The sequence below is a fragment of the Anomaloglossus baeobatrachus genome, chromosome 3 (genome assembly GCF_048569485.1).
Source record: "Anomaloglossus baeobatrachus isolate aAnoBae1 chromosome 3, aAnoBae1.hap1, whole genome shotgun sequence".
NCBI lineage: Eukaryota > Metazoa > Chordata > Amphibia > Anura > Aromobatidae > Anomaloglossus > Anomaloglossus baeobatrachus.
The window spans coordinates 213,714,250-213,726,302 of record NC_134355.1 but is presented as its reverse complement, the minus strand read 5'-3'; the positions used below and the strand labels follow the sequence as shown (position 1 = coordinate 213,726,302).

General features: G+C 42.3%; 1 protein-coding gene across 6 annotated transcripts in view; it reads right to left on the bottom strand.

Moving 5' to 3' along the window:
- The window catches only part of TBCE (tubulin folding cofactor E), a 271,869-nt gene that overhangs the window by 186,380 nt on the left and 73,436 nt on the right, over positions 1 to 12,053 (bottom strand). For all 6 annotated transcript variants that reach the window (XM_075338202.1, XM_075338206.1, XM_075338204.1 and 3 more), the window contains one exon: positions 7,938 to 8,037. In XM_075338202.1, the coding sequence (XP_075194317.1) occupies positions 7,938 to 8,037 (100 nt within the window). The remainder of the gene's footprint in view (positions 1 to 7,937; positions 8,038 to 12,053) is intronic.

Below are 12,053 nucleotides of genomic sequence, written 5' to 3'. Positions count from 1 at the left end.
CATAGCAACTCAAGTGTTTTGTTTTTTTGACTTACGTTTATTATAAGGGTTAAGTATATTTAAATATTGTCACAGATTGAACTTTTACAGACAATACCAAATGTTTATTTTAATTTCTTTATTTGTTAATTGGGAATAAGGTGATTTAACATCAGACCTTTTAAATAGACACACACAAACATATTATACATACATATAATATGTATCTAAAAAAATATACACACATACATATTAGTGTCCAAACGTGGATAGCACCCTTGAAATTGTTCTATAATGTGAAGTTTTTCCGAAATTATTGCAGTTACACATGTTTGTTATACATGTTTATTTCATTTGTGTGTATTGGAACGGGGGGGGTGGAGGCAAATTGGACATAATTTCACACAAAACTCCAAAAATGGTCCACACAAAATCGTTGGCTTCCTCAAGCTAATGTTTGCTTGTACACCTTGTGGAATAACTGCATTGAGACCAAATATCCTTTGGTAATGTTCAGATTTCATGTGGCCTTGCACACACAGTCAAGGTACCCTGTGCCACAGACAGCAGAACAGCTCCAAAACATCTTGGAACCTACAGTCAAATATGGTGGAGGGTCTGTGTTATTTTCTTTCTAGGTCTCATTCTGCTTGGGTAAACCGTACAATGATGTGCTTTATTAAAACCTTTATCTAGGTCTCATCTGGCCACAAGACCCTTTACCACAAGGATTTTGGCTTATTTACGTACACTTTGGCAAACTGCAGTCTAGCTTTTTTAGGTCTCTGTGTCAGCAGTGAGGTCCTCCTGGGTCTCCTGACAGTGTTTAATTTCATTCAAATGTCAACAGACAGTTTGGGCTGCCACTGATGTTCCCTGAGACTGCAGAACAGCTTGACTTTCTTTACAACTTGATTGGGGTTGTTTATCCACCATCTGGACTATTATGCGTTAGAATCTTTAATCAATCTTCCTCTGTCATCCACATCCAGGGAGATTAACTACAGTGTCATGGGTTGTAAGCTTCTTGATTATGCTGCACACCGTGGACAAAGGCCCTCACCTCCGCTAAACAGGATTACTTCAGAAACCTCATATCCTCTTTAAACACACAACCCCAAACAGCTATTTACTACTTTTAATTCCCTCCTTCGCCCACCGCTGCTCCCTCCAACCTCCCTCATCTCCACAGAAGAATTTGCTACACATTTCAATGAAAAGATCGACCAAACCAGACAAGTCTTTTCTGCTCAACCACCACAACCCCCTCATATAACAGACCACTGCCCCTCCCCCAAAAACTTCCTCCCCACCATCACTAAAGGAGAACTTGCGCATCTTCTCTCAAAAGCGCACCTCACAACCTGCGCACTTGACCCACTCCCATCCCACCTCCTCCCCAACCTCACTGCTATGCTTATTCCAGTCTTAACCCATCTCTTCAACCTATCTTTAACAACTGGTACCTTCCCTTCTGCCTTTAAAGGGAACCTGTCAGCAGAAATTTCCCCTAAAACCTAACAGATTCCCCCTCTGCAGCTCCTGGGCTGCATTCTAGAAAGGTCCCTGTTATTTTTGTGCCCCCTTTCTGACCAAAAAAAAGAGTTTATAAAGAGGTACCTTTTTGGCTTCGGATTCTATAAATCAGACACGGGGGCGGGCAGCCTGATGGCCGTTATTCTGCCCCCTGGTCCTGTATGCCGCCCCCATCGCTGATTTCCATACTTTTGGACGCCGCCCACTGCTCCAGCCATCCCCGCGCATGCCCAGTGCCAGTCTCACGGGACTGAGCACTGTGACTGCTGGTGACGTGTGCGCAGGCAAGTGATTATGGGCGGGACTGTGACTGTTATCAGCAAGTACCCGCCCATAATCTCGTGAGCGCGCAAACCTCTCCAGCGTCACACTGTGCTCAGTGTAGATGCTAGACTGTATGGGCTGCTTCCAGGGATGACGTCCCTTTGTCACGTGATAGGGGCGTGTTCAAAATACTATCACGTGACAAAGGGATGTCATACCTGGAAGCAGCCCATACAGTCTAGCATCTACACTGAGCACAGTGTAACGCTGGAGAGGTTTGCGCGCTCACGAGATTATGGGCGGGTACTTGCTGATAACAGTCACAGTCCCGCCCATAATCACTTGCCTGCGCACACGTCACCAGCAGTCACAGTGCTCAGTCCCGTGAGACTGGCACTGGGCATGCGCGGGGATGGCTGGAGCAGTGGTATGTAAGTATGGAAATCAGCGATGGGGGCGGCATACAGGACCAGGGGGCAGAATAACGGCCATCAGGCTGCCCGCCCCCGTGTCTGATTTATAGAATCCGAAGCCAAAAAGGTACCTCTTTATAAACTCTTTTTTTTGGTCAGAAAGGGGGCCCAATAATAACAGGGATCTTTCTAGAATGCAGCCCACGAGCTGCAGAGGGGGAATCTGTGAGGTTTTAGGGGAAATTTCTGCTGACAGGTTCCCTTTAAACATGCAACAGTCACACCCATCCTAACGAAACCTTCCCTTGACCTAACCTCTGCTGCCAGCTATCGCCCCATATCACTACTCCCATTCGCCTCAAAACTCCTGGAACAGCATGTCCATGCTGAACTTTCCTCCCACCTCTCTTCTCTCTCTTTGACAACCTACAGTCTGGCTTCCGTCCACATCATTCCACTGAAACTGCCCTGACTAAAATCACAAATGACTTACTGCCAAAGCTAATAACCACTTCTCTATACTACTTCTAGACCTGTCCTCAGCCTTTGACACTGTCGACTACTCCCTGCTACTACAGATCCTCTCTTCCCTTGGTGTCAGAGATCTCGCCCTCTCTTGGATCTCTTCATACCTCTCCAACTGCACTTTGTGTCTCCCACTCCCACAAAACCTCTTCATCCCACCATTTCTCTGTTGGCGTCCCTCAAGGCTATGTCCTGGGACCCTTACTCTTTTCCATCTATACATTTGGCCTGGGACAACTCAAAGTCCCACGGCTTCCAATACCACCTATATGCCGATGACACTCAGATCTACCTCTCTGGTCCAGAGGTCACTTCTCTGCTGTCCAGAATCCCAGAGTGCCTATCGGCTATATCTTTCTTCTTTTCCTCTCGCTTCCTAAACCTCAATGTGGCCAAAACTGAACTGATCATCTTTCCTCCATCTCACCTACACCCTCTACCTGATCTACCTATTACAATGAATAATATCACGCTCTACCCAGTACCCAAAGTTTGGTGCCTCGGAGTGACCTTTGACTCTGCCTTGTCCTTCATACCACACATCCAATCCCTCACCACCTCCTGCCGTCTTCAACTCAAAAATATTTCCAGAATCCGCCCTTTCCTCAATTCCAAATCTACAAAAATGCTAGTGCATGCCCTCATAATCTCCAGCCTCGACTACTGCAACATCCTCCTCTGTGGTCTCCCTGCTTACACACTCATCCCTCTCCAGTCCATCCTTAATTCTGCTGCCCGAATGATCCACCGCTCTCCTCAATACCACCCTGCTTCTCCTCTCTGCAAATCCCTCCATTGGCTCCCAATCTTCCACCGTATCCAATTCAAATTACTAACACTGACCTACAAAGCCATCCATAATCTATCTCCTCCGTATATCTCTGAACTAAATTTCTCACTACTCTCCAAAACGCAATCTCCGATCCTCCTAAGATCTCCTTCTCTCCTCCTCTCTCATTCGCTCCTCACGCAACCAACTCAAAGACTTCTCCCGAGCATCCCCAGTCTCCTGGAACTCGCTGCCTCAACATGTCAGACTATCTACTACATTTGCAAACTTCAAAACAGAACTTGAAAACTCATCTGTTGAGAAATGCCTATAACCTTCAATGACACCACTGCTTCACCACCACCACCACAGCTGCCGCCCCACCACCGTGCGGAGCTACCGCCCCACCTACACCCCACCTACTGTGTCCTCCCCAAAATCCTATAGAATGTAAGCCCGCAAGGGCAGGGCCCTCTTCCCTCTGTACTAGTCTGTCTATTGTAACTTATATGTATTCTGTATGTAACCCCCTTCTCATGTACAGCACCATGGAATCAATGGTGCTCTATAAATAAAAAAAAAAAAAAAAAAGGAACGTCAAGATCTCTGGATATGGACTTGTAACCTTGATACTGTTGATATTTTTCAACAATTGTGGTTCTCGAGCACAAACAATGCTCTTCTTTCTGTTCTTCATGCTTAGTGTGGAGCACAGACACATTGCTCAGATTGAGTCAACTTCTATTCTTTAAATCTGATATCATGTATGATTTTCAGATTGCCCACATCTGTTAATTGCCACAGGCGAGTTTGAAAGAGCATCACATGCTTGAAACAAAGTTGATTACCCACAATTTTGTCCTGACTATTTTTGGCGTTTTGTGTGGAATTTGTTTTATTTGTTGATCCCATGCACACACAAGGGAAACAAACAATCGTGTGTGACAAAACATGTCTAATTGCAATCATTTTCAGGGAGAAATACCTCATTTTCTGGAACAATTACAAGGGTGCCAACACTTTTGGCCATGACATTGTATGTACGTATATTATATACACACTCACCAGGTGAAATAAGTATTGAAACCATCACGATTTTCCTTAGCAAATATATTTCTTAAGGTGCTATTGACAAATTTATCATCACCAGGTATTGGTATCGATCCAATCCACACAAGCAAAGAAATCAAACCATAGATATCTATAAATTAAAGTTATGTGTAATAATGAGAAACTACACAGTGAAACAATATTGAACACCCTTACTGAAATTTATTTAATACTGGTGATGATAGCTTCAAGATGCCTCCTGTCTAGAAACACAAATCTCACATGCATTGCTCAGGTGTGATTTTAGCCCATTCTTTCACACAAACACTCTTCAATTCCTGAAGGTCTTGTGGGCTCGTTTATGAGCTCTAAGCATTAATTCCATCCATAAATTTTCTATTGGAATCAGCTCAGGTGATTGTCTGCACAACTCTAGGAGCTTTATTTTCTGTCTCTGAAACCAATTGAGAGTTTCCATGGCTGTCTGACATCATTGGTTTGCTAAAAATGTCCACCCTAGTTTCATCTTCATCATGCAGGTAGATGGCAGAGATTTTATAAAGCTTGTCTGACTACATTTGTCCATTCATCCGTCATTCAATCATATGCAGTTTGCTAGTGCCAATGAAAAACAGTCCCACTCCATGATGTTCCCACCTCCAAACTTCACAGTTATGGTGTTAAAGGCCTCCAAACATGGTGTGTATTATGGGATTCAAAGGGTTTAATTTTGTCTCATCTGGTCTAACTATACTTTTTCAATATTCCCAGGTTTATCTAAATATTGTTGAGCAAACTTTAAAATAAACTTGAACATGTGTTTTGTTCTCAGCAATGGAGTCTTGAGTGGCGAGCGTGCATACAGGCCATGGACGTTGAATGCATTACTTGTTTTCTTTGAAACAATTCTACCTGTTCAGTGGCTCTTTGACAACTCTTCTGATAAAGGAGAGAAAATAGTTATCTGAAACTTTGCAGGGAGCAACTGGTTGTGGCAGGATTATGGTGAAATTATGTTCTTTCCACTTCCAGATTATGGCCCCAACAATGCTTACTGATGACTTCAGTAGTTTAGAAATTCTTCTGTAACTAATGCTATCAGTATGTTTTGCAACAATAAGGTTGCGAAGATCTTGAGACAACTCATTGGTTTTACCCGTGATGAGAGGTTTCTTGTGTGGCACCTTGGTAATGAGATACCTTTTAATAGGCCATCAGTTGAACCAGCTGATACTATTGACCAAGTAGCAGGATTGCTTTCAAATTACTGATAGATTTCAGCTGATGTCATGACTTTCCATGGCTTTTTGCACCTCTCTTTCTTCATGTGTTTAATACTTTTCCCTGTGTAAATTCTCATTATTACACATCACTAAATGTATGGACATCTATGGTTTGATTTCTTTGCCTGTCTAGATTGGATGGGTTGTTACTGGACATCTGGGGAGATATTAATGTCAATAGCACAATGAGAAATGTATTTACTTAAAAAATTGGTGACGAGTTTAATTCTTACACATTTTTTTTAGTTTAACTAGGTGACCAGTACCTGTGATCATTTCATTGCTTGTACTCGCAATACTATAGTAAAATACTGACCTATAAAGTCTAGCCCTGCTGTTAGTAGCAGGTGGTGGTACAATATAATAGGAATTTGACAGACACACCCACACTGGTATGTGCCATGTTGGAAATGGGGGTAAAACACATGCTGCAGATCAATTTTCATAGAGATTATTTTCCACAGTGCATCAATGAGATTTGCCAAATTTGTTGCTGTTTAGATGGTAAATCAGCAGTGTATCCGTTATGTGCTAACAAACCCAGGCACTGAAAACTCTGGAATCATCTCGCTTAAAGGGTTAGGTCATCAATATGAGATAAATGGGGGTCTGGTAACTTATCTCCCACTCAAATTAATAAAAGATAAGCTGCAGTACCCAGCAACAGCCACTAAACAATGTATGGGGCTGCTGTGATCTGCCCCATACATTGACATATCTGGCACCCATCAGAGTGGATAACAGTTGATCGGTGAGAGGGCCAGATGTCACACCCTCGCCCATCTAATACTGATGACCTGTCCTACAGACTATAAATATATGAGTTCTGGGCACCCCCTTTAATAACATGTGCTATAAAGTACCTATACATCATCACTAAGGAACATTAACCTTCTTGTTCTAGGTCTGAAGTGCTTATTACGAAGTGTCATCATCTATATATATAATTGCCTTATTCTGTCTGTCTGTCATGCTCCAAAATTGTGTCCTTACGGTGACACTAAGTGTCCTTACGGTGACACAAAGCTGATTGGCCGCTGGGCTCGCCATGGCCCCGCCCCCCCGCACGGATTGGCCGCTCGCCTCGGCTCCTCCCCCGCATGGATTGGCCGCTCGCCTCGCCTCGGATCCGACCCCCCCGCACGGATTGGCCGCCACTCGCACACTCAGACTCGCACACTCAGACTCGCACACTCAGACTCGCACACTCAGACTCGCACACTCAGACTCACACGCACTCACACGCACTCACACGCACTCACACGCACTCACACGCACTCACACGCACTCACACGCACTCACACGCACTCACACGCACTCACACAGACTCACACAGACTCACACAGACTCAGATTCAGACTCAGATTCAGACTCAGATTCAGACTCAGATTCAGACTCAGATTCAGACTCAGATTCAGACTCACTCAACGCAGCAGACACACAACACCCAACACACAAACACCGCGGCACACACAAATATACGCACATACCGCACAACACACATTGCACAAAACATACCTCCCCCAAAACACACACACACACCCACACAAACCGCGCAACACACATACACAACGATACAGACACACAGCGCTCCACAAATAACGACACACAACGCAACACACAAACAACACCGCTCTCACCCCCCGCTACACCCAGACAACACCCAGAACATGTACAGCCCCTACACAAACACTTGGTAACTACACACAACAACATATATATATAACAAAAATCATACATTAACTACACAATACGTAAATTCTAGAATACCCGATGCGTAGAATCGGGCCACCTTCTAGTCAACTATAAAAGAACAAAATGTATTCACTTGTAACTGTAATTAGTATGTTGTTTTCTGAACCACGTAAAACGAAGTACACTTATACTAGTTACAGAAGAACACACTTACTACAACAAGACAATTCTGTGTTGGTGACTGGAAGCAATGACAGCTCCGGAAAACTATGATAGGAGGGTCCTATGACGCTATGCATTTTCTTAAAACAATCACAGTAATGATCTTATGCCCATGGTAAACCAAAGCTTCTGAATTAACAAAAATCTAAACTGCTTCATGGAGCAAGTGTTTGGCACTTGGTTTGGATCTTTTGGTCATACCTGAGGTCAAGAGTTTTCAGTCCTTCAAGCTGAAAAGCAATGTCTGCAACTTTTTCCCAAGAAGACAGAAGATTTTTTGATAAATTTAAGGTTGAAATGTCTAATTACATATGTTAAAGAAAATACACTGAAATAAAGATTTAATGACAAAAAATAGAGATTCAAACAGGCAAACAATACCAAATGATAAACAAATGTAGAGGATGTCAGAGAAGAGCTAGGAGATAAGACAACCCATATTTTATGTATATTTTTAATAACACTTCTTTTGGGTAAAATGTATATAATTTTGGGAGGCAAAACTTTATTTTGCAGGATGTTAAAATTATAGAGAGACCAATACTATCATTTTTACAGCGTTTGAATAACAAAAATGCTGCTTTTTTAATTTTGTGGGTTTTTGGGAGTTGTCTTTTTTGTTATTTTAATTAGCAACACAGGGTCTCTAAGTTGTAGTCTTAATATTGATTTCTAAAAGACTACACCGGTATGCAGGTGTCCAATATTTGCACACTAAGGAATCAAATAGCCATAATATATATTTAAAAAAAAAAAACAAGGGGGGAAATTTACACAAGCTGTTGTGGAAAGCGTTAGAATTAGACTTACCGGTAATTCAGTTTCTACTTTTGTAATCTAAGGAATACTGAAGAATAATGCTAGGGAGGGAAAACTGCCTGGAGGGCTTTACTTCCAAAGGCTAAATCTTTTATAGATATCAAATCTAATCTATAGTGCTTAGTAAAAGTATGGACTGAGGATCAGGTGGCAGCTCTGCAGATCTGCATGATGGATGCACAAGCCCTCTCTCGGCTAAGGAGACAGCCATAGCTCTTGTGGAATGAGCTTTCAGCGATACCAGAGGAGACTGATCTTACAGGATTTAATAATAGCTTTCTTGATCTAATTTGCCACAATTTCTTGAAGCTTTCTTCCCCTTATTTGGACCACAGTACTTGATAAAAAAAGATTCTGATCCTTTTACGAAGACACTGTTTGCTCTAAATAGTAGAGAATAGTTCTCTGAACATACAATGAGTGAAATTTCTCTGCTGTTTGTTGGGTTTTGATAAAAGGGAGAATTATTTCTTTGGACATATGGAATTCTGTTACTACTGTGGGTAGAAAGGAAAAATCTAGGAGAAATACCACTTTAATCATTCAGGATACTTAGATAGGGCCTGGATCATACAGACTTTCCTTGCCATTGTTATGGCTACCAAGAAAGCTGCTTTCCAAGAGGATATGTGCATCTGAATTTGGGATATTCGTTCAAAAGGTAGCATAGTTAAGACCCTTGAGTACCACATTCAGGAACTACATTAGCTCTTCTTGGGTATATTCTAGAGGCTGCGGTCATGACTCTTAATCCATTGGTGAAATGCCAAGTTTTGGTCACAATAAGAACTTAAGGCTGACACCTGGACTTTAAGCGTACTACATTTTAACAGGCCATCTTGTAAAAAGTCCAAAATCATGGATATGTGTGGACAAACTGGATCCAGCAGAGTAAACAAATTTAAAGTTTTCCATATTTTACTACAGATGGCAATTGCGACCAGTTTCCTACTGATTTTCAGGGTATGACCCTATCTCAGAGGCCCCTAGCTTATAGGATTAAGGCTTCAGAAATCAGGCACTAACACTGGGGTGGGGTGGGAGTATCGGATGATATATCAGATGTTGATGTACAAGGTCGTAGCTTGCAGGAAGGATAAAATGATTCTCCCCCATCAAGATGTTAACTGCTCCAAAACAGCTTCTTTTTGTCCACAGAGGTGCTATCAGACTGGTTTTGACCTTTTTCGTTCAGATTTTTTTTAATGTCCTTGGTAGTAAGAGAATTGGAGGAAATGCATAGCCAGCCAGAACTTCCAAGGGTGAGCAAATGTGTCTACCTTTGCTGAAGAACAGTTTGGATTCAGGGAAAACTGCAGATCTACTATCGCTTCCTTTTCAATCACAAATAAGTCTATTTGTGGTTAACCCAATTTCTTGTTTAAAATCAGGAAGATTTCAGTATTTAGGCTCCACTGTCCTGGATGTATATCTGTTCTGGTTAGGAAGTCTGGCTCAAAATTGTCAGAACCTCTTAGGTGAAGAGCAAAAAGGAAAAAAGGTGATGTTCTACCTGACAAAATAATTCTTGCCAAGACTTCTTGCAGGTTGTCGAACTTTGTGCTCCCTTGATGTTGTAGGTGAGCCATTGTGGTCATATTGTCAGAAAGGATCTCGACATCGGTTCCCTGTAGTAAAGATTTTGCTGATTTGAGTCCTTCTTCTACTGGTCTTAACTCTCTGAAGTTTGAAGATACATATACACTGAGTAAAAGTAAACTCTGGACTACACAACAGGTGAAAGACTTGGGTATTCTGGTTACAAGTAAGCTGAGCAGCAGCACTTAATGTCAAACAGCTGCTGTAAAAGCAAACAAGATTTTCGGGTGTATAAAAAGAGATTAGATCCTGTGACCCCAACGTATTGTTACCCCTCCATAATCCACTTGTAAGGCCACAACTGTAATATCGGATCCAGTTTTTTGCTCCATATCTTAAAAAGGACATTCAGAAGTTAGAGTCAGTTCAAAGGCAGGCAACTAGATTATTGCAAGGAATAGAAGGCCTGCCATATGATGGGAGGTTCAAAAGTTGGATTGGTTTAGATTAGAGAGAAAAAAAAAAAACATCTCAGAGGAGATCTCATTTATATGTATAAATTAATTTGTGGTCAATATAAAAGGACTGGCACATGACTAATTCCTTCCAAAGACAATACTAAGGACCAGGGGGCATACACTGCGAGTGGAAGAAAAGCGATTCCGCCAGCTAAATAGGAAAGGGTTCTTTACAGTTAGAGCAGTCAGACTGTGGAATGCCCTACCACAAGAGGTAGTAATTGCAGACACTAACAACTTTTAAAAAAGGGCTCTATAATTTCCTCACTACACACAACATTGTCGGTTATAATCAATTTAGAGCCAAAATGTATAATTGGTGTAAGAAGGTTGAACTAGATGGACCTAGGTCTTTTTTTTTTTTTCAATCTATAACTATGAAGACTACCCGTCCATGTCCTTTGGCAAGACAGCTTGGAAGGCGACCCAACATAGCTTGCTCCAATCCCTCTTGCTGGCATCTGTAGTTACTGATAGGGGATGCAGAATCCAAAATGTTCCTTTACCAAGTTCTCTGGGATGAGCCAGCAGCCGAGTGACACCTTTAGCTGATAAGGTAAGTGGATCCTTGGTTGAGTGAACCTGCAATAAGCGTATAAAAATGAAGTTCTGGAGAACTCTTGTATGGGCCTTAACAGGGTGTGCTTACATTCTAAGGGGGCCAACTAGCCAAGGGAACTAATGCCCTTGCGATTAGCCACTGGCCTCATTAGCATATAATGAAGGATCATTAGAAAGCTGAAAAACACCCCCATGATGCTACCACCACCATGTTTCACTGTTGGGATTGTCTTGGGCAGGGTATGAGCACTGCCTGGTTTTCTTCACACATACCTTCTTAGAATTATCACCAATAAGTTCTATCTTCATTTCATCAGACCAGAGAATCTAATTTCTCATAGTTTGGGAGTCATTCATGTGGTGGGTTTTTTTTGCAAACTCTATGCGGGCTTTTATATGTCTTGCACTGAGAAGAGGCTTCCATCGGGCCACTCTGCCATAAAGGCCAGACTGGTGGAGGGCTGCAGGGAAAGTTGACTTTGTGGAACTTTCTTCCATCTCCCTACTGCATCTCTGGAGCTCAGCCACAGTGATCTTGGGGTTCTTCTTTACCTCTCTCACCAAGGCTCTTCTCCCACGATTGCGCAGTTTGGCTGGACAGCCAGGTCTGGGAAGAGTTCTGGAGGTCCCAAATTTCTTCCATTTAAGGATTATGGAGGCCACTGTGCTCTTAGGAACCTTGAATACTGCAGAAATTCTTTTGTAACTTTGGCCAGATCTGTGCCTTGCCACAATTCTGTCTCTAAGCTCATTGGGCAGTTCCTTTGACCTCATGATTCTCATTTGGTCTGACATGCACTGTGAGGTCCTATATAGACAGGTGTGTGCCTTTCCAAATCAAGTCCTATCAGTTAAATTAAACACAGCTGTGCTCCAATGA